The 26,467-nt window shown below is 40.2% G+C and overlaps 1 protein-coding gene across 1 annotated transcript in view; it reads left to right on the top strand.

The window, feature by feature from the left end:
* Window positions 1-26,467, top strand: part of sgk1 (serum/glucocorticoid regulated kinase 1) — a 40,637-nt gene that overhangs the window by 4,040 nt on the left and 10,130 nt on the right. The window contains exons 3-5 of the mRNA XM_058410260.1: window positions 4,706-4,936; window positions 18,639-18,836; window positions 22,364-22,424. Coding sequence (XP_058266243.1) covers window positions 4,706-4,936; window positions 18,639-18,836; window positions 22,364-22,424 — 490 coding nt within the window. The remainder of the gene's footprint in view (window positions 1-4,705; window positions 4,937-18,638; window positions 18,837-22,363; window positions 22,425-26,467) is intronic.

Raw genomic sequence — 26,467 nt, 5'->3', positions numbered from 1 at the left:
GTGTTGTGCGGTATAGCAGGTTGTAGTAAGATGTAGAGGGTAGTTGGGAGGTTTTGTGTGGTATAGCAGGCTGAAGAAAGGTATGCAGGGTAGTAGGGAGATGTTGCAAGGTATAGCACGTTATAGTAAGGTGTAGAAAGGTGAGGCAAGGGAGGGAGATGTTAGGATCTACAGCAGGTTGAAGAGAGATGAGGCAGGGTTGTAGAAATATGTTTTACGAAGTATATCAGGTTGTAGTAAGGTGAAGAGAGGGTGTAAAGAGGTGTATCAGGGTGTGGTGAGGCATTGCAGGGTGTAATGGAATAAAGGGTGCAGCACGTTTTGTAAGTCAAGAGCCTTTTATTATCATTTTGGCCATGTATAGCTGATGCAGTAGACAGTAAAACAAGGTATGGCAGAAGGTCAGCATGTAGTAAGGTGTGGCAGGGTATAGCAAGGTATGAAAAGTGTTTCAAGTTGTCACAGGGTGTCTGGCAGGGTGTAGCAAGTTGTGGCAGGGTTTAATGAGGTATATTATGGTGTAGCAAAGTTTGGCAGAGTGTAGCTGGGTGTGTCAAGGTGTACCAAGATGTGGCAGGGTGAAGCAAGTTGTGGCAAAGTTTGGCAGAGTGTAGCTGGATGTGCCTTGGTGTCTTGAAGTGTGGCAGGGTGTGACAGGGCATCTCAAGGTGTGGCAAAAGGGAACCAAGGTGTGGCAGGGTGTGACAAGGTGTCTCAAGGTGTGGCATGGAGTACCAAGGTGTGGCAGAGTGTGACAGGGTGTCTTGAGGGGTAGCAAGGTATACCAAGCAAATTGTGGCAAAGTGTGAAAGAGTGTAACTGGGTGAGGCAGGGTGTGGTGGTGTGGCAGGGTGTTTTGAGGTGTACCAAGGTGTACCAAGGTGTGGCAGGGGGTAGCAAGTTGTGGCACAGTGTGACAGTGTGTAACTGGGTGTGGCAGGGTGTAGCGGTGTGGCAAGGTGTCTTGCGGGCCAGCAAGGTGTACCAAGGTGTGGCAGGGGGTAGCTGGATGTGGCAAGTTGTCTTGAGGGGTGGCAAGGTGTACCAAGATGTGGCAGGGTGTAGCAGTGTAGCAAGGTATACCAATGTGTAGCAGGGTGTAGCCTGGTGTGGCAGGGTTTCTTGAGGTGTGGCTATGTGTAGTGATATGTGACAGGTTGTGAAGGAGGGTAACAATGTGCAGCAAGGATATGATAGAGGCGTCTCGGGTTGTATCAGGAAGGTAGTCCTGGTCCTTTAAATGTTAAATCAAATGTAGCACAATGCTCAGATGGTTAATGGTGCTAAAGCTAAATATGTTGTAAAAGGTAAACAAAGCAACATACCATAATAAACCCTGTTTTCTGAAAGTATTGTATTCATTGCATGCTGACATTTTCAGCTGTCCTCTACCTCTTGGTGTGATATCAGCTTTCATAAAGAAAGCAGAGAGAGTGAGTGAGTGAGAGAGAGAGAGAGAGAGAGAGAGAGAGAGAGAGAGAGAACTGTTCTGGAAAAGTTGAGTCATCATTAGAGCAATTCAGTTCTTCTTTTGTCTCTCTGTATATACTGTATATATATACTGTGTGTGTGTGTGTGTGTTTGTGTGTGTGTGTGTGTATAGAGATGCAAGAAGAATGTGCTTCAGTTTGTTGAGAATTCATCGATTCAATGTGTGGAGTGTGTGTGTCTGTGTGTGTGTGTTTGTGTGTGTGTGTGTGTGTGTGTGAGAGAGAGATGGAGAGAGAGAGAGAGAGAGAGAGAGAGAGAGAGAGAGAGAGATGGAAGAAAGGAGGGAGGGAAAGATGAGAGTGTTTCAATCTCAAAGCCAGAGAGTTCAGCAATGCCAGCAGAGTGGCACACAGACAGCAGGGGATGACACTGACACGACTTTGAAAATCAGATCAAAAGAAATTGTGTGTGTGTGTGTGTGTGTGTATGAGACAGAGTATCAGAAAAGCAAGAGAATGCAAGAGCTTGTAAGAGAGAGAGAGAGAGAGAGAGAGAGCAGGAGAGAAAGAAAGAAAGAACGATATTCCGTACATACAGCGGATACTCGATGGCATTGGCACTGAAATGAATCCAGCCAAAATAATTTATTATTCTCCGGTTATTTTAATCAGCCTGGTGAAAAGAGAGATCAAAAGGAAAGTATGAGGCAACAGGACAGAAATTCATTTCTCCATTCCTCGTTATTTCTCCATGAACATCTTGTTATTTTGCTGCAGTTCTAATGATTCTGTCGGGTCCTTTAGAGATAAGAGACATAAATCTAGAGAGCTGCTTTAAATAGGGGAACTGGGTGTGTTTGTGTGTGTGTTTGTGTGTGCGTGTGTGTGTACTTTGGATGCCATTCCTGTTCTTCTTTACCGTAACAGTTATGACTCAAGACTTACTGAGTTAATGTTCAGCTGAAGTATGCGACTAGACATGCAAAGTTCTTCTCGATCTTTTAAAGTTCTTGATCAAAGCCACATGTAGAGAAATATGTGAGAAGGATGGACTGTTCTGTACATGTGTTTTTAGTCCATCTTTGCAGTTGCCCAACACTTGTTTTGAATCGTGCTACTGAATAATACATTGCTTGACCTGGCTGTTACACAGAAATAATAAAGAGGATACAATAGAGAGACAAAAAGGTAGAGAAGACACAGAGTTACCAGGAATCCTGACTGGAAAACTTAGTGGTAGTTCTTTATTCTGGTCAAGTCAGGTCATGAAGCCTGTGAAGAGTGAAGTTGTCTTTATTTGCCACATAAACATTACTGCACAGTGAAATTCTTTCTTCGTATATCCCATCCTTGGGGGTCAGAGCCAGCCATGATGCAGCAACCCTGGAGCAGGGTGGGTTAGGAGCCTTGCTCAAGGGCCCAACAGTGGCAGTTTGGCAGTGCTGGGGCTTGAACCCCAATCTTCTGGTCAACAACTCAGAGCCTTAACCACTTGAGCCACCACTGCCTGGAGAACAAGGTTCCTCCAGGACTATGGTGCTAGATAAAGCACAGAGCTCAGCACTAAGTACACTACACATACAATACACAGTACTACACAAAGTGCACGTGTGTAAAAGTGTGCAAATGGTGCGAAGACAAAAAACAGGACGAAGACAGAAGACACAGAAAGCAGTGTGTACCCAGAAGACAGTGTAAGATAGTGATGGCAGAATACAGTATGAAGAGAGAAGACAGTATGAAAACAGTGCAAGAGACAAGACAGTATGAAGACATAACTCAGCATGAAGACAGAAGACAGTGCAAGACAGAAGAACATTTGAAGACAGACCAATACAGAAGACAGTGTGAGGACAGAAGACAGTATGAAAACAGTGCAAAACAGAAGACAGTGTGAAGACAAAAGACAGTGCAAGACAGAAAACAGAGGGAAGACAAAAGACATTGTGAAGACAGTGCAAGACAGAAGACAGTATGAAGACAGTGAGGACAGAAGACAGTGCAATTCAGAATACAGTATAAAGACAGTGAAGACAGAAGACAGTGTGAAGACAAGACTGTCAAGACAGAAGACAGTATAAAGACAGTGTGAAGACAGAACACATTATGAAGACTGTAAAGAGAGAAGACAGTGCAGGACAGAAGACAGTATGAAAACAGTGAAAAACAGAAGACAGAGTGTGAAGACAGAAAACAGAGGGAAGACAGAAGACAGTGTGAAGACAGAAGACAGAGCAAGACAAAAGACATTGTGAAGACAGTGCAAGACAGAAAACAGTATGAAGAAAGTGAGGACAGAAGACAGTGCAAGTCCAAAGACAGTGAAGACAGAAGACAGTGTGAAGACAGAACACAGTATGAACACAAGACTGTCAAGACAGAAGACAGTATAAAGACAGTGTGAAGACAGAACACAGTATGAAGAAGACTGTGAAGACAGAAGACAGTGCAGGACAGAAGACAAACAGTGCAAACAGTACAGTACAATACAATACAGTATTTCTCACAGTGTAGCAGTACACTCTTCTGTAATGAGTACAGTTCAATAGTACGATCATGAAGGGTTGTAAACATAGACAGCGAGCAGCAGGAAAGATGTGGGTGGTCCATACAGCATTTTGTTTTTTCTGATTGTAGCAGCATAAAAAGTAATGTGCAAAAACTGCAGTGGGAGGTCAAAGATGTACCATTGAGTGTGTGTATGTGTGTGTGTGTGTGTGGGTTGGTATCAGTCCAGTCTCTGGGTATTATGGAGTCCGATGGCTTGGGGAAAGAAACTTGTACACATGTCTGGTTGTGAAGGCCCAAAAGCTTCATCAGAATTGCATTCTAGACACAGTGGGTACTTGGTGGGAACAGATCCTAGATTGGACCCCAGTGCATCACCATACAGGGGCAATTAAGCATATTCACTAGGGGCATGTTTTTAAGTAAAAGTCTATGCAAGCATGAGGAGAACATACACACACACAACTCCATATAAATAGTAACCCAAGCTGAGGGTCGAAGCGAGGAAGCTGGAGCTCCGAGGCAGGAACATGCCTTCTGTGTCAAGCTTGAAGAGTTTTTGAAATTAGATTTTTGAATGTACTTAGCTGTCAAAAATCCTTTAAAACCAAGAGCTAAATTCCTCGAAATAGTTTTTGGTCTATAAAGTGATTCACAATCCCTAAGGGTTTTCTCCAACTGCAGACTGAAAACAGTGTTGATGCTGTAAGTCACGTTAAGGTTATTGTATTGTGTCTAAATGTGTGTGTGTGTGTTTGGATGAACAGGTGCGGAGGTGGATGAGAAACCCGAAGGTTAGTGTGGAGAAGCCCCAGGCTAAAGCCTTCCTCTCACCGTGTCCCAAGTGTCAGGATGGACAGGACCTGTGGTACACACACTTCCCCACCTCGTACGCTTGCTGCCCCTACAGCCCTGGAGGGTATTATCTTCCTCACCCGCCCAGCCCGTTGTGCCAACCCTGCATGCCAGGCCCACGGGACAAGACCAAAAACTGCAAGGTCAGACTTCTTCTATATCATCAGTGTGAACTTAAAAACAATGTTTATCAGCTATGTTAAAAATATATTATTGGAAACTGAGCATGTCCTATCTGTGAGGATGCTCCTGATGACTTCTAGTTGACCGTTGATGGAAATAGGAGATGGGGGTCATCAGAAATGATGCTTTTGATGAAAGTATTAGTTTGTGACTGGAAAAATGGGCAAGCGTGAGGATTTGAGCGAGTTTGAGGGCAAAGGGCCAAATTGTGATGGCTAGACGATCAGAGCATCTCCAAAACTGCAGCTCTTGTGTAGTAGTGAGGTCTGCAGTGGACAATATCTATCAAAAGTATCCTGTAAGTTGTGAGGTAGGGCCCATGGAGGCCACGACTTAAAGCATCTGCTGCTAACATCTTGGTGCCAGATACCACAGCACACCTTCAGGGATCTAGTGGAGCCCAGCCTCAGGGCTGTAATATTGTAATATAGCTGTTATATAGTTCAACACAATATAAGCAGTGGCCATTTTGACATCGTATGCTGAACTTGGTGACTTGAGGTGACATTTTCTTTGTTACAAGCTTTACCTGAATGTGGACGTGAGGCTAATTTCAGAGATCTAGCTGGAAGATGTTTCATTTTCATTCAACACTTTTCAGTTTTTCCTGAAAATTTTTGTCAGGATGTGAGCTGGTGGTTTGAGATCTCCAGAGATCTCCCATGTCGGAGGGATTTAAAGACTTTCACTATGTCTGTGTGTGTTAGTCACGCTGTGCAGGTCTTCACACTCTCTCTCTCTCTCTCTCTCTCTCTGCATGGTTATATGGGTTAGATAAGGCTGTAGAGCCTCACTCTGTCTCTCACAGTCTTGGGAATCTGCTCTGATGCTGCCTTTTTTGATCACTTAGTCCGTTTTTGAACTCTCTCTCTCTCTCTCTCGTCTTCTGGGGTTTGATAACAATCTCCTAGCGAGGTGATGAGCATGCGCAAAGCTGTTTTAAACTCCAGTCGAGATGCTGTCACTGGCTAAACCTGAAAGACAGAATCATACAGAGTTCGAGACAGAGTGAGAAAGAAAAGATGATCCATTACATCATCTGTGCTCTTTTACAGCAGCCTCGGGCCCTGGGCTGTCATCTTTAATCCTGTGAAGAACTAACTATGTTGCTCAGTTTAGAAGAAACAGCATCAAACTTACAGAGACAACAGAAGCATGTTTCCGGTGTGCAGGAATATGAGGATGCGGATGTGTACTCTGTGTGCTCTATGTACTAATGACAGTTATGACTGCTTTATATACTGTTGATTTGACCTCTGACTGAAGGACAGTGTGGGTTTGGATTGCACTTTTGTTTATTCATCATGTTTTTCTGCATTTCACTAATATTTACTGACCTACTTGCTAAGCTTAACGTGCATTAAATCACTTTTTACATGCATTTGTCACATATACATTACAGCAGAGAGAAATTCTTTCTTCACGTATCTCATCTTTTGAGGTCAGAGCAGAGGGTCAGATATGATATAGTGTCCCTGTAGAGGGTTGAGGGTCTTGCTCAGGGGCCCAACGTTGGCAGCCTGGCAGTGCTGGGGCTTGAACCCTGATTTTCCAATCAACAACCCAGAGTTACCTAGCAACCCAAACTTAACTGCTTAAGCCATCACTGCCCAACCCGATAATAATAATAATAATAATAATAATAATAATAATAATAATAATAATAATAATAATAATAATAATTATAATTTATTTATTTATTTATTTATTTATTTATTTATTTATTTATTTATTTATTTATTTATTTATTATTTCATTAATAATACATCACCATCAGTCAAATTTTCTCATTGGGATTGAAATAATAATAATAATAATAACAATAATAATAATAATAATAATAATAATAATAATAATAATAATAATAATAATAATAATAATAATTATTATTATTATTATTATTATTATTATTATAAATTATCTGTCAAATATTGGGATTGTTTACTCAACCTATCATGCCAGGATAAATAAGTTATGATCAAGCTGTTATGTTAAATAAACAAACCCATATTTCTGAGGTAGATGAACCCAGCATGAGTTCAGTTCTATAGTCCTGTTTTTAAAAACAGCCCAGTTCAGTTTGTTTTTAACTCGGCCATTTTTAGAGTGTAAGGATATTTTCCAGATGGCTTATGGATGTCTGTATTTATATTTGCTAATGTTCACCTACAGTGTGTGTGTGTGTGTATGTGTGTGTGTGTGTGTGTGTTTACAGTGACTTCCTGCTGGCATCAGGTTCAGATTTACGGGTCGCAACACTCAACTCTGTGAGCTTTAAAACAGAAAACCACAACAACAGCAGAAAAAATCACTCTTTAAGAGATTTATTTTGTAAATATAACATTTTAATAGTGTAATATATTCAGCATTAAATGTAAATTTGCTACAAGAATTTCTTTTTCTTTTTCATTTTGAGGACAGGATTTGTTTAATAAAAAGTTTATTTTGTCAGACTTTTCACGATCAGGTTAGTTTGTCCAAATCAGCACATTTCGCCTTACACTACAGGGTGGAGGGTTTGATTTCTGCCTTCACCCTGTGTGTGATCTCCCTGTGCTTCGGGGATTTCTTCAGGGTGCTTTAGTTTCCTTCCCCAGTCCAATCACATCTCTAAATCTCTGAATTGTCCGAAGTGTGTGTATGAGTGCGTGTGCATGGTCCAGGAGGTCCTCCAGCTTGTTCCCAAAGTCCCTTGGGATAGACCTCATGCTTCCTACGACCCAGTGTAGGATAAGTGCTACAGAAAATTAATAGATGGATTAGAAGAAGAACTGAGGGCATGAAGCCTCCACACATACATTACAGCACAGCACAGCATATCCCAGTTGGGGCCAGAGCACAGGGGCAGCTATGATACATCGCCCCTGGAGCAGGGAGGGTTAAGGGCCTTGTTTAATTGTCCAACAATCAAGCTTGGTGTTGCTGGGGCTTGAACCGAGAGCCTTGGATCAACAACCCAGAGCCTTAACCACTTGAAACCCCCCAGTTAAATGATTAATCTATTAATAGACGTTGATGACCACCACATTTTTAGCATACACCCTTATCCAGAGCAACTTACATTTTTACCTCTTTAATTTTTAATACAGCTGAGCTATTGAGGGTTAAGGGCCTTCAGGGGCAGTCCTGGGATTCAAACTCACAACCTTCTGATTAGTAGCCCCACACCTTAACCACTAAACTACTACATCCTCTGCCGTATTCATTTCCAAAGAACCACCAAAGAGTTTCATTTATTCAATTTGAAAGTTATCAATGACACACTTACAGAATTTCTTTTTAGCTGCTCCACTTTTTAATAGTCTAAAAGACTATAAGACTTGATAATTGAGCAATCATTCACCCCCCCCACCCCCTCCACAAAAAAAACCCATGCTCTTTGCTCTTTCTATGTGTTCCACTAACTGCTCACGTTGCTATTCTTAGTTTCTAGAAACGTATAATGATTAAATGACATTACGTCTAACATTTCAGCTGAAGACTGCGCCAACGAAGCGCCCGAGGGCGGCGTTAGCGCTTGGCTTCCTTTTACTCTCCTTCGTTATTATGCGTAAAATTGTTTTGAACTCCGGGGTTTCTTTTAAAGAAGTCATTTTGCCGTTCCAGGTGGTAAAGTGGCATTTCATAGGAACAGTTAATGTGTCATTACAATGTTTACTTCCCCTGGAATTAGAGCCATAAACCCAACCTGGCCTACTTCTGGAAGCAAAGCCTCTAGGTTTTTGTTTTCTTACTGCAGCGTCCGCCTGATTGCTGGCAGATTTGCTTAATTTGAGTGGATTTGGCAGAACTTAAGTCTCTTTAAGTCTGTCCAGGTTCCAGCTGTGCAAGTGAAAAACACACACAGCAAAAAAATATTACATCAAAACATTTAGTGATTTAGTAATAAACTCTACCCAAGATGGGCGTGTACCGACATAAACTAGAGTATGGGGACTGGAAAGTGTATTAAAAACGTGAAAAAAGAAAAAGAAATTGGACCAAGGTCTATTTTGGGTGGCTATGTTGGCCCTCTGAATAGAAAGTTGTGCAAACACTGGACCTACGTTGGCACAGGAACACTTTGCATAACTCACAAAGTTGACCCAATGCTGCCCGGTGTTTGCAAAAAAGCACTTTCCATAACAACACCGTCAATCTAACAAGGTGGATTTAAAGGCAGATGAAAGTTTTCTGGCTCTGGTGGATGGATTAACGCTGGTTCAACATAAAGGTGTAGCCATCCATTCTGCTCGAAAGAGAGTGTTGCGTTTTGTAAGAGATAAGTTGCACCAGATAACGATAATGTTAATGTGGGAATGTTCTGGTGGATGATAAATAATATTATATCATATATGATACTGTGTAAGACGTACAGAAGTCATGTTTGCACTAAACAATTAATGACATGACAATGACACATTACCCCATTATGTCTGTACCTTCAAATTCTTGTTTTTGCACATTACTTATATCATATACCTTTAAATCTCTGTATTTAGTATTTTTTATTATATTTTTTAAATCTCTGTATTTAGTATTTTTTATTATATTTTTTAAATCTCTGTATTTAGTATTTTTTATTATATTTTTTAAATCTCTGTATTTAGTATTTTTATTATATTTTTTAAATCTCTGTATTTAGTATTTTTATTATAATTTAAATCTCTGTATTTAGTATTTTTTGTTATATTTATTTTATTATAGGTTATTTGTTATCTATTTTTTTCTTATATTTTTTGTTAGATTTTTGTACCCTTAAATTCGGGTATTTAGTATTTTTTTTAGTTATATTCCTATCTTATTTTATTTATTACCTTATACTGCTGGAAGTTTTAAAATCTCCCATTGGGATGAATAAAGTATCTATCTATCTATCTATCTATCTATCTATCTATCTATCTATCTATCTATCTATCTATCTATCTATCTATCTATCTATCTATCTATCTATCTATCTATCTATCTATCTATCTATCTATCTATCTATCTATCTATCTATCTAGTTCCATGATGGAAGCAGCTTCATAGCGAATGCCTGACTCGAATAAATAACGTTAAACTTCAACAATCAAATATTTTCCCGTGAAAACTTTGTGTAAAGATCACTTTTTTGCTAACATGTTGAATTGGATCATTTGCTGCATCCCGCCCTGATTTGTTTTGCTAACTGATGCTCGGTTCATAAAGTACTAACTTGGTATTATTTTGTCTTTACGTACTTTTTTCATGCCTGTCAGGTACTAGGTGTTGTTGTTGTTGTTGTTTCGGCTGCTTCCTGTTCAGGGTCAACCAGAGCGGATCATTTGGTCCGCATGTTTCGATTTGGCGTGGGTGTTACGCCGGATGTCCTTCCTGTCAGGTACTAGGTAATGAAAATTAAAACTAGGTAATGCAAATGTATCCAGTTCATTCATACAATCAAGGATTTTTTAAGGTGATGAAGTATTTCCAAACAATTAGGGTTCTATAAAATGCTTTTCTGCCAGAGAGGCAACTGAAGAACCTATTTTTCTATAAGTAACCATATGAACTGGGTAAATGTGTGAGAACTGTCAACAAATAGTAATTATTTTCTCACAAGATCCGATCAATATTAGCGCAACTGTCTCTGTATTTGGTGTCTGTTCATATACTTTTGGTAAAAGCAGGTTCTTCTAGACTTCTGGAGCGGCTGCGTTTGGATATGAGGTTCTGCGAGATGGAGGGAGACAGAGACAGATGAAGAAGGATGACACATGGTATTTTTGTCTCACCAGCCGTCCTAGAGGAGGTGTTGTGATTTAGCAGGTTTGGCTGGGCGGGTGTCAGAACCATCAGCAGCTGTGAACGATTTCATTCACGAGTGTGACATGTATCGGAATCACATCATTCGCACAACCACACACACACACACACACACACACACACACCACATGTTCATGTTATACTTAGAAATCATCTCCTCGAAGAATTTTGGCTGTTTGTATGGACTTTTATTTGAAGAGGAAATGTTTTACATTGTGCACTTGTTGTATGGTGTGTGTGTGTGTGTGTGTGTGTGTGTGTGTTTGGACGTGTCTTTGTGTGTGCGATGAGGCAGAGAATTAATGTGGCAGAAAGATTCAGCTTGGCTGTAGTGTGCTGATGAGTCATCGCCGGGTTCTCTGCTGTGACACCCACTCACACACACACTCACACACACACACACACACACTCACACACACACACACACACACACACACACACTCACACACACACACACACACAGACACACGCACACACACACACACACGCACGCACACACACGCACACGCACGCACACACACACACACACTCACACACACACACACACACGCACACACACACACACACACACTCACACACACAGACTAACACAACATGAAAGTGGGATTATTTATAGTGTCAGGATCAGAAGTGTGATCGTAGATTAAAGGGGGTTTACTGAGTGTGTGTTCTTTGACCTGCGCTTAGAAATGTCATCATCATCGTCATCATCATCATCATCATCATCATCATCACACCATCTTTGTTGTTACACTAATTGCTGTATGCAAGAGAGATTATAGCTTAGTGGAAATTGATATGGCCGGTGATTGCGTTACTCTGTGTGACCGAGATTACGGTTGTCAGGAAAGTGATATGAGTGTTGATTAAAGCCTGCGCCAAGAACAGCTGCCCTTGAACCAAAAGCTCAACAAGAGCAGTCGGGACTTACTCAAGGAGCCCTGGACATGCCTCAGCAGCGTGGCGTCCATATCTTACGCAACAAACAGTATTGTTGTGTTGTGTTGTGTTTGTGTTTTCTATTGTTCTGTTTGTCCGTATCTCATGAACAGACAATTCAACGTTATAGTATCCTTTATAATATTATTAGATGTTCCTACATAAAACTCAAGAAGTCATTATTATTTGTCATTAAAAACCACACAAGGATTTCTAGCAGAATGGAAATCGACTTTTAACAGATGAATGATTTTATGGCCAGTCGCAAGTCTGATACAAAATGAGGCAGTGTGAGACGTGTGTTTTTCCCCGCTGTTGGATAACCTCACACTGAATTTTAGTGGTTGAAGATAAACACCTTTAAATTTTAGACGCTTATAAACAAGCACTCGTGGGTCATCTCAGAGAGCAGAAATGGGTTTGATGTCAACATTTACTCTGAAGATTTAAGATACTGACCTATTAGTTCCTCATGGAGCTGTTGGATTTATTGTCACCCAGATGAGGATGAGGTTCCCTTCTGAGCCTGGTTCCTCTCAAGGTTTCTCCCTCATATCATCTCAGGGAGTTTTTCCTCGCCAACGTCGCCTCAGGCTTGCTCATTAGGTGTAAATGTTAGTAACTTGATCATGTTTGTTCTATGTTTCTATATTTTAGTGGTTGAAGATAAACCCTTTCAGATTTTAGCTGCTTATGAACAAGCACTTGGGGCATCTCAGAGGTTCGATATCATTGTTTACTCTGAGGATAGAAACATTTGTGTTTTTTATTTTTATCTTTAGAAAGTTTCTATGAATATATTGCTCCTAGTAGTCTGGGGAAAAGCAGAAATACTTCGCATTCTTAAAGTCCTGAGTGTCTACTTTCATATGAGCTTCATATTAACCACCACTGCGGAGTGGGACATGACAAAGACATTCAATGCTGAACGTGGACACAACAAAACAACTGTTCATTTCTTCCACTGTAATCCAGAGTCTTTTTCAGCAACACAGGGTGTGAAGTCGGAATAAACCCTGAATGGGATGATTACAGAGCACCATGCACACACACACACACACACACACACCTAGGCACACATAAAGCATAGCTGATCCATCTACAGCCATGTTTTTGGGAGGAATCCTGTAGAAATCCCACAAGGACACTACAGATGGTTACCTGAGATTTATTTACGGTTTAAACAGTTTTAATTAAGCAGTGATTACTCAGATTTGGTCTTCAGTTTTAAGTGGCCTTAATTATTATTATTATTATTATTATTATTATTATTATTATTATTATTATTATTACAGTGGAGCCTCGGCATATGAATTTAATTGGTTCTGAAGGCGAGTTCTCAAGGTGGAAATTTGTACTGCGAAATGAATTTTCCCATAAGAAATAATGTAAATGCAGATAATTTGTTCCAGCCGCCCAGAAATATGACCAATATTCCCAATACGAAGCGTATGGAAACTGTACGGCTGCTTACAAAGAACTGACCCAAGCCAAGCATTCCATGTCAAGGCTCCTCACAGGAAGTCGTGCCACCAAGCTTGGGCTAAAAATAAGAACAGATCACCTAGCTTTTGAACGCATGTCCGAAGGGCAACATTGGTATCGTGGGTTGACTCGGACGTATGCGCAACTTAGCTGGGGTTCGGGTTCGTTTGTATGACAAAAATGCTTCATATGCTGATGTAAATTTCTTGCAAAATTTCAGTTCTTCAGGCAAAAGTTCATAAGGGAGGGCATTCATATGCTGAGGTTCCACTTTATTATTATTATTATTATTATTATTATTATTATTATTATTATTAGATGAGATCAAGCACAATTGTTAGATTGAACTTATTAGAGTGAACAGATTTTGAGCTTTTCCAGATCTCGATTTAATCCTACTTGGTTAGATTGTTCACTCTATAGAGAATCTAAAACGAATTATTTAAGCATAAAGCAATAACTCTTGTCCGTTGCGAACGGTCCTACATTGCCGTACATTCCTTTTATATCAAGTAAGCACTTCCTCTCCGGTATCTAAGCTAATATTCCACCCTCTTGAGCCAGGTCTTGACATCTGAAACTTTTAACAGCATGGCTGTCCACCTCCGAGGTCGGGGAAAGAGCGTGGAGTTGAGTTACATAAGAGCAGCCTCCAGAGCCGTACATACAGTATATAGCTTTCACGTTACAGGTGAATTAGCACTGCTCTCGTTTCTCACCTCCTGCTTTCCCTCGCATGCCTCGGCTTCGCTCTGCAACACTCGACCTCGTGCTCTTTGTCCCTTTGTATCTCTGCTGATGGTTAATGTTGTGCAGGGATAAAGTGTAGAGCATGAGTCAGGGGAAAAAGTTTGGGACAGTAAACTGTGCATGACGAGGAGGATCTTTTGTAAGCATAAAGGAATTTAAACAACACGAGGAAAGTCATTCGACTCGATGTGGCAGGCTTTTTCAGGACAGAAAAATTATTGATTGTTGGATAGAAGGATCTATTTATTTATATAGAGGCATGTTATTCAATAAAAGGAGGTCTTCTATATTAATTTAATGGACTTTCCAACTGTAAAACATGAGCGCTAAGAAATCATTTCTTTCCTTTAACTCCAGTTCTCATGACAAGTTTTGGACATGAATTGATAAGTTTTCAAAAACTTCTTAAAAAATTCCCAAAAAATCTTGAAAGTGTCTGAATGTCTTTAGTCAGTCATCGAAATGCATCTGTTTATCCTAACCATGCTTTGTTTTTTAAAATATATCAATACAGGGCCTTTAAAAATGAATCAAACCACTGCAGAGTTCACTTCGCAGAATCTGTACTGTAATCTCTCCAGGAGTCCTCTTCTTCTTCTTATTATTTCTTCTTCTCCTTCTTCTTCTCTTGTGTCTGCTGCACTGCATTTTCACCTCCAATGAAATGATGTGGAGCACAATCACCTAGCTGGCACGCTGCCCTTTGCCTCTTCTCTTCCAGGAAAGCTCTGGCTCTGTCACTTGCTAGATGTATTATTAAGAAAGTTCATGTCCTTTACCCACTTTTACTGCCGTGGACTTGAAGACATTTTTTATTTTTTTTGGTTGTATGAAGTTTATGGAAAATTTCTAAGAACAACACACAGCAGCCGTGATATTTCCATGAACGTACAGGATAGAGACACCCTCATGAAAAGCCACAAAGCCACTCTGGTGTTTAATGGTAAGTATAATTAGACGGTTGATGAGATGAGTGACGGACATGATGACGATCATGAAGACAATCGGGGATTTTTTTTAGTCTGCAATCATGTTGTGTCTCTTCCAAACATGAAAGGCTTGCTCACAGACAGCTCTTTCGCTCTGACATAAAATTTATAGTTTTATCATTTTGTCTCTTTGTGTAATTTGTACCTTGTCTCTGTACAGTGTACTCTGCGAAATCCAAGACTGATCCAGATTTTATTACCTCCTGTTTTTTTCATATAATCATACACTGATCAGGCATAACATTATGACCAATATTGTGTTGCTCTCCCTTTTGCAGCCAAAACAGTCCTGACCCGTCCTGCACTGTGTATCCTGACCCCTTTCTATCAGAACCAGCATTAACGTCTTCAGCAGTTTGAGCAACAGTAGCTCGTCTGTTGGATCGGATCACACGGGTCAGCCTTCACTCCCCACGTGCATCAATGAGCCTTGGCCGCCCATGACCCTGTCACCGGTTCACCACTGTTCCTTCCTTGGACCACTTTTGATAGATACTGACCACTGCAGACCGGGAACACCCCACAAGAGCTGCAGTTTTGGAGATGCTCTGATCCAGTGGTCTAGCCATCACAATTTGGCCCTTCGTCAAACTCACTCAAATCCTTAAGCTTGTCCATTTTTCCTGCTTCTAACATCAACTTTGAGGACAAAATGTTGACTCGCTGCCTAATATATCCCACCCACTAACAGGTGCCATGATGAGGAGATCATCAGTGTTATTCACTTCACCTGGTCATAATGTTATGCCTGATTGGTTTATGCACAGTCACAAAAATGCCTGATGGTGTATTATGAAAAATCATTTTAAACATTAGCTCCATTTGCTATAATAATAAATGGCTTTTATAATATATAGTCTGTAGGAATGCACAGTTTGGGCTAGAAAGAAATCAGCCTCCAGACATTTTTGTGCATTTTTTCCCCTCATGACTGCAGAATCCAGCAAATTGAATGCATTAATATTTTTGGTGCATTTTTGCCTTGAAAGTAAAGAAGGGTTTAGCTTTACTGATTTATACAGCTTGTGTTTTGGTTCTTGCTTTTTGGTACTTTTTCATAGTTCCCTGGGTGAAAGCCGGGTTGTCTCGTGTCCCGTTCCACACTGCTCCTACTTTACCTGGTGTTTACAATGAATCCTGAGTATATTCATTTCACCCTTTACATTCCTAAACCCTTGCTTAACCTCCTTATTTGCATATTTTTCAGCATCAGCAACCACTATTGGGTAAATCCAGCCTGCAACGGCTTTAAATAACGGCCCGTCTCGTGTTTTCGCATTAGGGAGAGAAAATCGGCATCATGTAAATCCTGCTCGGCCTCCTGAGACGCACAAAAACCTACAGAAACTGTTGTAGACTACTGTTTACACAACATACTGGGTTTCTGTGAGTGTACAAAGCATTTTTAATACGAGGCACAGTTTCTGATTTCTGTTGCTGAGCATTGTAACGCCGCATCGCTTCACACTGCACATGCTTTGGCACCGCAATGTGGAGTTTACTGTCTACTGTAAAAGAGCTTCTAAGTCTGCTCCAGAGCACGGTTTCATAACTCCGGGTAAACAACCCTGCTTCTAAATTTCCACGCTTCTAAAGTGTGAAACGCCCCTCTCACAGGGGGTTAAAAAGCAAACATGCGAATGAGGATAACCCGGGGTTAAGCGCGGTATGAGGTGTGAAAAGCCATCATGTTTATTACATATGTAATAACATGTAACTAGGATCCAGTCACAGTGTATTATCTGTTATGTTAATCTTTTGGCACCAGGGTTGGGTTCTGATACTGAGTTAATATTTTATATGGGAAAAGGCAGCCTTGTATTGTTTTCTTCTACGCTGTCTTGGTCATTGTTTGCCCTAGATAACTATTCTGTCTCACTGGGAATGTAGTACTGGTAATCTATTTGATGAAACTTCACTTTTCATGGATTTGTACTTCAAGCTCTGCAATGTTTAGAGTAGCTTTGTAGGCCTCCGACATCAGACAACTGCATTTTTATGAAATACTTTCGCAGTGCTGCTCATATTTCCTTCCAATATTGTGTTGACTATTGCATTAGTAAAAGGAACCACATAAAAAAAAAAGGGTGAGTATTTTTGTGTAAAAGAAGAAGGAAGGCTGGTCATGTAAGAGCTTTAATTATGTTAGAGAGAGAGAGAGAGAGAGAGAGAGAGAGAGAGAGGGATATGAAGCCATGAATAAAATGTAAGGGTGTAGTTTTGCCTGGAGCAGAAATGCACTGCAGAAGGTCATGACTCTCTCAGACAGGTGAAGAACAGAACATGAACTCTCGTAGCATAAATATAAAAAATCCACCAAATCTAGGCTGCTGGAAACTTTGGTGTGGAACCATAAACACACACTCACACACGCAAGCATTCTCACTTTGCAAAACAGCGTATCACTTTAGGCGGCCCGTAGCCAGCAGTGCCCACACATGTACAAACCTAAAACACGACGAAAAACCCGGCTGGTTTCCATGGGTACAACCAGCAGAAGGAAGCCTTGTGGGATCTTGGGAATCTCAAGAATGTTTATCCAACGCGAGCAGCTCTGGCCTGAACTTTCCTTAAAGCTGTAATACAACCAGTACACCGCACACACACACACACACGCACACACACACACACGCACACACAGACAAATACAGGCTTTCAAAACAGCAGCTTTCCACTGCCAATCAACGGGCATCAGAGAGAAACACACAAACAAACAAAGGAAAGTAGAGGAGAGAAAGTGGATGAAATAAAGAGAAACAGGTATCAAGGGCTGAGTGAGGGCGTGACAATAAAGACGAGAGATATAGATGGATCGGTGAAGGAATGGAGAAATAGATATTAGAATGGGGAGAGATGTGTAATGTAGGTGAGATCAGAGGTGAGGAGAAGAGGCGAGAAATACGGAGAAGAGAGGTGGAAAAATAGATTAGAGGAGAATGAAGAGATAGAAGAGAAGGAAAAATCTAGAGAGGAGAGGAAGAGTATGGACGATCGATGAGAGAAAAACAGAAAAGGATAGAAGGATTAGATGTGAAATATTAAGCACACAGGAGAGCAGAGTAAAGATGGAGAGAGGGGGATTAAACTGAAAAGGAGAAGAGAAGCAGAGAAGCAGTGCAGAGAGGAGGGTGAGGGAGAAATATGAAGAGGAGATGAGAAAAGGGGAAATAAAGAAGGAGAGAAAGAAGAGGAAGGAAAATGAAAATATAAAAGGGAGAAATACAGTGAGAAGAGAAGAGGAAAATGAAGAGGAGGGAAAAACAGAGAAAGGAAAGGAGCAATAATGAAAGGAAAGACGAATTAGAAAGAGGTGACAGAGAGAGAAGAGAAAAGAAATAGAGAAAGGAAAGGAGAAGAAGAAGAGAGGGGAATATTAAGAGGATAGGAACAATATTGAGAGGAGAGGTGAAGAGAGGAGCGGAGAATATGATAAAGGGGAGGAAAGGAGAGATAGAGAGATAGAGGAAAGGAGAATAAGAGAGGAGAGGAGTGGAGAGACATTTGCTGTTAATTAGACTGTTATCTCAGAGTGGATTTAGACAGTCAACACCATTTGATGGTGAGGTAATTAGGACACTGTGTGGTTTGTGTGTGTGTGTGTTTGTATGTGTGTGTGTGTTTGTGTGTGTGCGAATGTGACACACACTCTCAGAGCTATATTAAAAGCTAAAAATCATCCAAACAGTACCTGTTTACCTAACCTGCATGCATTCATGTTTGTTTGTTTGTCCAGGTGAGGAAGTGGAAAATGCTGAGTCGTCACCACGGCGATGGGAAGGCGAAAGAGGCGGAGCCAGAAGGTCACATGGTCTGCCCATGGGCCATGTCACCCCTGTTGGGAAACCCTGTACTCATGGAGTGCTCCATCTGCAACGGACCCTACATCACCTATAGCAGTGAGGAGGCTTGGCAACCACGGCAACGCACACAGGTCATCTCACTCTCTTACACACACACACACCAACTACATGTATTAGCTAACTGATATCTATATCTGATATTGTCTCAATGCACGATTGTCCCTTAGTGTCATTTTATGTACTTCCATGCAGCATTTATTACCTGTTTTACCTTAGTCTCCCTCAATATCAAGAGCACTAATAAGGCCACTTTTAAGAGAAGTGTGTGTGACTGCTACCAGAACACCACCTGAGGGCAGGAACCGAAAATTCCCCAATGTCCACACATGTGACTCAAATACACACACTTGACTTTACAGGCTGAATCATTACACTACATTTCAGTCGGTTCAGTCTGGGAGGTTGAGTCGTAGCAGAGGAGATCGTGACGGCCGTATCAATTTTCCTGGAACCGGATTCATCATGCTGAAACACATACGCCTGGTTAGCTTAGAGTAGGTGGCATTGCTAATGCTAGCTCACACTCCACTTCCATCTCGGTCTCCAAGGGGGTCATTAAAGTAGACTCTCTCATGGTATCTCACAGAAACTGATTTTGAAGATATGGCAGGTGCAAGGCATCATATTATGAGCAAAAAACATTGCTAAAAGACTATGTTATCATTTGAAAACAAACCGATAAAGCAGCGAAGGATCAGAGATTAAGCTGAATTGTTTGGGATAAAGTTATAAAATAGATAAAATGCTACAGGTCATGTGAGATGTGGGAATATGCACGAGACATAATAACTGCTTTTTGAGGCCCAAAACTATTAGGTAATAAAATAAACTAAAATAAAATAAAATAAATTTAAATAAAATAAAATAAATTTAAATAAATTGATATAAATTGAAATGAAATAAACAATTTAAAAATAAGATACAATTAAATTAAAATTAAATTAAATTAAATAATAAACTATTAATTTCAGGGTAAATCTATTATTATTGTTATTATTATTATTATTATTATTATTATTATTATTTATGTTTTAATAAAATAAAGTCTTATAGCTTTGAATTTAAATGCAGCTATATATATTATTATTATTATTATTAATAATAATAATAATAATAATAGATTTTATTTTTCTGTGTTTTTTTTTTACCTTTTTATGTTTCTTATTCTTGTATTTAAATGAACTATTTTCTATATTTAACCAAACCTTTTACTGCCCTTATAATATATCAGATATTAATATTGTAATATTGTATTGTTGTAAATCTGCCATGTGATACAGCAGTAAATTTCCTATAGCATACAGGCTTCTGAGAATCTAATAGAAACGCAATATGGAGACACAGTCTTCTTCTTCTTCTCTCTCTCTCTCTCTTTCTGTCTCTCTCTCTCTCTCTCTCTCTCCCCCCAATTTACTTAATGTAATATGTGCGTGCAGCAGAGAGCGAAGGGATTTGTGCAGAACTCTCGCAGTGTGGTACTTAGCAAAGCAAAAGAAAAACTTGTCATGCATTATTGATGAGACCTACATCTGCTATCGCTATGGATACAGTCTCTGAGTCTGGGAAATAAACTTTAGAGGGAGAGAAAGAGACAAAAACATGGAAAAAGAGAGAGAAAATGAGGGAGAGAATAGAGGCATCATTTCTAGACACAGGGAGGTGTGTGTGTGTGTGTGTGTGTATCATGTATCAAGTAAGTAGGTTAAGGTTAGCAGTCAAAAATTTTTCACTTTCATACTCCAGCCTCCCTGCTGTGAGCTACACTCATCTTTTCTCCAGGAAAAACAGACAGGATACATTAGAAATAAAATACGAAATAAATAAGAGGTTACAGGCTTAGAATGAATCCAGAGTTTAGCAGCCTGCAAACTTTATACTATGCACCTAAACTTCCTTAAGTAGCATCCTGGCTACGGCATCAATGTGACTGAAAAATATTAGATCATAATTGCATAACAGTCATATTTTCATATTTAGCCTATTACTCCAAAATATATGAGCTTCATGACTGAAGAAGGTAAATAAAGATGACATCAAGTCATTTATTGCTGGAATAGTCACAGATATGTCGTGAAGCAACACATGTTGAGCCACATAACAGGAAACCTTTTATCTGCAACAAGATGCTTATCATAAGGTGCATATATAACAAGCAACGGCTTGTATATTGAAGCTCTACGGCTGCACTAATAATGCTCTGTTCACTTACACCGATCAGCCATAACATTATGACCACTGAGAGGTGAAGTGAATAAGACTGATGATCTCCTCACCTGTTAGTGGGTGGGATATATTAGGCAGCAAGTGAACATTTTGTCCTCAAAGTTAATGTTAGAAGCAGGAAAAATGGGCAAGCGTAAGGATTTGAGCGAGTTTGACGAATTGTGATGTCTAGACCACTGGATCAGAGCATCTCCAAAACTGCAGCTCTTGTGGGGTGTTCCCGGTCTGCAGTGGTCAGTATCTATCAAAAGCGGTCCAAGGAAGGAACAGTAGTGAACCGGCGACAGGTTCATGGGCGGCCAAGGTTCACTGATGCACGTGGGGAGCAAAGGCTGGCCCTGTGTGATCCGATCCAACAGACGAGCGACTGGGTTGAGGTTCAGGGCTGTTTTGGCAGCAAAAGGGGGACCAACACAATATTACGCAGGTGGTCATAATGTTATGCCTGGTCGGTGTGTTAAAAGAGATGAAAATCAAATGTATGCCACTGTACTCGATCAGACATGACCCGTTTAGACACTGGAGCTAATCTAATCTTGCTAACAGGTCTCCAGTTTAGCGTCGCACATTAATCTTCAGGTTTCAATTAAACAGAAACGTAAACATATTTTTCACATAGTGGCATTCAAAATCTTCTCCCTAATCATACAAAAGTGACCAACTAGGGATGATGAAAAATAAGACATGCTTCCACATGCAAGACGCATGAAGCTTATCAGCCAGCGTGATCTGATCAAACTGTTGCTCATGCTGCTGACAGCGAATCTCTCCATCCTCTTTCACATAGATGAGCTCACAGGTGTCCATTGACGAGATTGATTGACGAGAGAGAGCGAGCGAGAGCAATGCGTCTATCTGATATTTGTATAATGTGTATGAAAGTAAATGATTTGTGGGGAATTCATGCTTCAAGATAATGGACGCTATTAGATCTGAGGCATCCTCTAGCCTATTTTTTTTGACAGTGTAAATGTATAAACGATGAAGGATAAATGTAATTTTTTTTTGCCCAAGCTAGTTTATCTTTAACCGATCAGGCAAAACATTATGAGCAGTGAGAGGTGAAGTGAATAACACTGATGATCTCCTCATCATGGCATGGTTTGTTCGTTCCTTCCTTCATTCCTTCCGTCACTTTCTTCCTTACCACATAATTTTGCATAATTCCACACACAAATTTGAACAAGATGGCCCTGCCCCCGCCCCCTTAGGCTCCACCCTTCAGAGTTTGTAGGTAACAGAAAGCTAGTAGCTATGCAGATGATAATGTAGTTCTACTCATATATTTAACGTTACTGTATGAAATGTTGTTTATAAAGCAAGAACACTGAGATGCAGCCATGCTGACCATCTTTGTGGCTTATTTTCCCCCCAGGCGATGGACCTGTATTACCACGGAGAATCCGATCCAGACTACGGGTGCACATCAGACACCAGTAAGAGCTCTTTACAAGACCTTCATTTCATCCCGATTATTTAACGTGCCGTGATCATTTCCTTCTTCCTCCTCCAGAGCTTTACAAAAAAATTCCCTGCATTTTATAACTGCCTAATGAATTCTCTCTGCTCAAAATATGTAGACGAGCAAGAGTGTCCTGGTTTAATTAATGTTCATAAAGCCTGATGACTCACTGCAGCTCTTCACACATTTTCGTCCCATAATTGTGTCGAGGCTGAAAACAACCTGGAAATGTCATGAACAAAAGAGACGGCGCAACAGACTAGCTGAGATGCCTCGGCAATTATATTCCCTTCCATTATTTTAGCCATTATCTCTGCCTGCATTCTGTTTGTGAGGATATTGAGGCAAATTACATTTTATGAATGCTAATGGCATGCTCAGGAAACCAAATGATAAAGATTAGCACAAAAGCAAGCACTTTAAAGATGTGAAACGATGTCTTAGGGATGACACCATGGTGCAGCGGGCTAGCGTTAAACCCTCCCAGCTCCAGGGTTCAGGTGTATCTCTGCTTAGCATCCAGCCTTCCCATGATTACTGAAGATGAATAAATGAAAAGCTTTTTTTTTATGTGTCTTTGAAAGGACCTAGGAAATTGTAAAAGCTCTTGTAGTCAACTTTAAAAGCGCCATAAAGGGAAATATAATTAGGGGCCTAGTAAAGGGAGACAAAGACAGATTTAAAGGAGCAGTCCATAATTGTCTAAGAGTCTTTTGCTGTCGCAGAGGTACGTTCCATCGCTGTGAAAATTCTGGCACATCCCTAAATAAGTAAAATCTTGTATTCCGTGCAAGCTCTCGGTGTGAAAGCTCATGTATGCGAGGTCGTATTTACGAGTTGAACTCCATGAATAGCACACGCAAGTCATAATTACGAGTTCGGGCCATGTCAGTAAGAAAACACGCCAGAATCTATGCACGCAGCAGCTGTAGTCGAATGTAAATTTGTTGAAATGGAACGTTTCTTTGTATCAGAAGCTGATTTCAGTATTTAAAAACCTTACTGCATTTTTAAGAGAAGGTACACCCTCCAACTTGCTCCGACCAAATTTAATTGAACTCGCCTGATGTCGTAATTATGACTTCCCAACCCGTAGATACAAACTTCATCTTCGTCAGCTTATTTCTTTGACAGAAAATTGTTAACAAAGGACCTAGAGACACCCACTGCACTCTCTAAGATATCATATATTTACTAAAAATGAAACAACAAATTCAACCAAACATACGTGGCCCAATTTAAATCAGCCATGCCGACCAAATACTGGGCGTCTACATGTGTTTATCTACTCCATGACCTCTGATGAACCGGAGAATTTCCTTTTTATGAGAAAAATATTAGCCATCAAGTCCTCAAGATCATAACAAACAATTACATGACTAACTGTTCACATTAAAACTTAATAATTGCTTGCTGTCAGAAACACTTACACCCTTATCCAGAGTGACTTACAGCTTAATCTCATTTTATACAGCAGAGCAATTGAGGATTAAGGGCCTTGCTCAGGGGCCCTAGCAGTAGCAGCCTGGTGGACCTGGGATTTGAACTCATAACCTTATGATCAGTAGTCCATCACCTTAACCACTAAGCTACCACACATATACACGGACGTATGAAAGAATAACAAGTTACGCAACATGATATTTGACCGCTCCTCCCTGATTCTTCGAAATCTTTACACAAGAGTTGTATTTTATACCACCAGTATATTTATATTACAGTGATGTTTGTTAAATCAAACTGCTAAAGTAGTTAAAAAATGTGTCATAGTGTTTTTCGAAGAATTTTTTTATTGCCCATATATTGCCTACTATATTACATTATAGTAAAAGACACTAAGAAAGCTACGGCTTAGCACAGAGTAGATCACTGAAAGTGTCCACAGTGACTGTGTCACATGACCTTTAACATTGTTCATTACTAGAGAAACAGTACAGTAAAGACAGGAATTATGGGAGGACCGACTGGTTTCTAGCAGAGTTTTGGTCCCACAAACCTGAGTGGTCCTATCTGGAAGTTGAGTCATATCAACTGGACTTCTTTCTGGTTAGATTGAAACGTTTCAATCTGACTAAGTCCACTTGATATGACTCCTCAGGATAACTGCACCTGGATGACCGAAAGTCTTCAGTTTCTTTCCCACTCACAACTCCAGACTGGACTGTGACCCCTGCTGACCTCTAGACCCTTAGACTGAATTCTAATTCAGCAAGTCGAGGTGAAGGCAGTGAAGAAAAATCATGACATGAGAATCATAAAGTTCATTAGCAGCATATGTACAATCCACACACTGCGTTTCATTCCAATATGTACAACTGTTTCTCAGGATAAAACAAAATAAATACATCTCATTCAAATATATTGTAAATGTTTCACTGAAACACTTAAACAATGCACTGATGCAGATTTCATTTCAGTTTTTATTTCATTTATATCAAATTGGAAAACTAAAATTCTACAAAAATTCAATTTATTTATGTATTTATTTTATTTTATTTTATTTTAATTTTTTTTTTACTGTATAGCATTGCGCTCCTGGTTGCTGACATTTTTGCTGGAATAAGACCAGGAGATATTTTTCCAATTGTAGTTGTTCAGTTTTGGTGAGCCAGTGCCAGATACATAACCATGCTGACTGGCACACTGCTAACCGATTAGTTTATAATTATTAGAAGTAATATCTCATATCCTGTATCTATGTTGATCGTTGAATGCTGAATATGTTCATAAATTTTACTCTAAATGCAATTCTTATAGTTCCAGATAGCAGACCGATTGTTGTTGGTCAGTTATGATATAGGTACATGTATAGTAGAATTGCAATTTAAAACTTCACAAACATATTTTTGGTCCAAATGCTAATAATGATGTCTAATGGCTATGTGGCAGTTCAGTTACCAAAAATAGCGCAGTTGTAAGCTCTGGTTCGTTTCCTGCCGGATATGTGCTCTCATCAAGGTCGACTTGTGGCCGTGTTCTGGTGGCCAGATTCCATCAGCGTCATTTCATGGCTGTATGTAGGCCAGATGGAAGTGGTAAGTGTGGGCTGTCACTTATTTGCTATCTGGGTTGTACAGTCAAACAGAAACATGACATTACAGAAAGCCACTGCTTTCCAGATTAGTCCTTATTGTTGTTGCCGAAGCACTGAAAAACATCCCAAGTGATGGTTGGTCTTGCTCCGTCATACACTAAATCCATTCACATTATCTCATAAAAATCAGCCACCTTTGCTGAAGAGCATACCATTTGTAATGACTTTCTGCCAGGACGGATCTAGATCTGGATCGTCTCCAGGATGTGGCTTGTGTTTGTGCATACAGTGCATGCGTGTGTGTGCACGTGTGTGAGTAAGTGTGTGTGCGGTTACGTAATGTCACGGAACCCCAAAACATTGCGCTCCAAAACCACATTAGCATACATAATGGCTGGATTTAGTTCAAGACTCCACTAGGTTTTTAAAGCATATTACATAATCATTTCCAAGTGCAAATAAACACAGCGTTTGGCCACTGAAAGATGAACCCTGCTGGATAAAATCCACAAAATCCCCGTCTATCATCAGCTCATCCTGAATCTTTCTATCTCAGACTCTTTCACCCACTGCAGAAAGAAAGAGAGAATAAAATATGCCGCAATAAAACAAAATGTCAGCAGGGGAGAGAAATAAAAAGCCTGGATTCGTCGAGTCTTATAGAATGAATAAAAAAACCCACAACCGGGCCTAGTCCTGTTACAGTAAACACAATAACACAGTGACTCATCTCAGAGTCGTAATTATGGCAGCAGTGTATGGCTGCTCGGTGAAAGCCGATGTTAGCTGACGACGGATGAGTGTAAGGTCAGTGTGCAGGGAACATCGGGTTATTTCACCGCTTAGCTAGGGAGCCGCAAATCATCTGGCTGACGTCTGTGTGTGTGTGTGTGTGTGTGTGTGTGTGTATGTTTACAGTGCGGATGTGTGGACTTGGCTCAATGCTCTCTGAGGACATAATACATACAATAGTGTTGTATCTA

This window comes from Hemibagrus wyckioides, linkage group LG15, assembly GCF_019097595.1.
Source record: "Hemibagrus wyckioides isolate EC202008001 linkage group LG15, SWU_Hwy_1.0, whole genome shotgun sequence".
Taxonomy (NCBI): domain Eukaryota; kingdom Metazoa; phylum Chordata; class Actinopteri; order Siluriformes; family Bagridae; genus Hemibagrus; species Hemibagrus wyckioides.
This window is presented reverse-complemented; position numbering and strand designations above follow the sequence as displayed.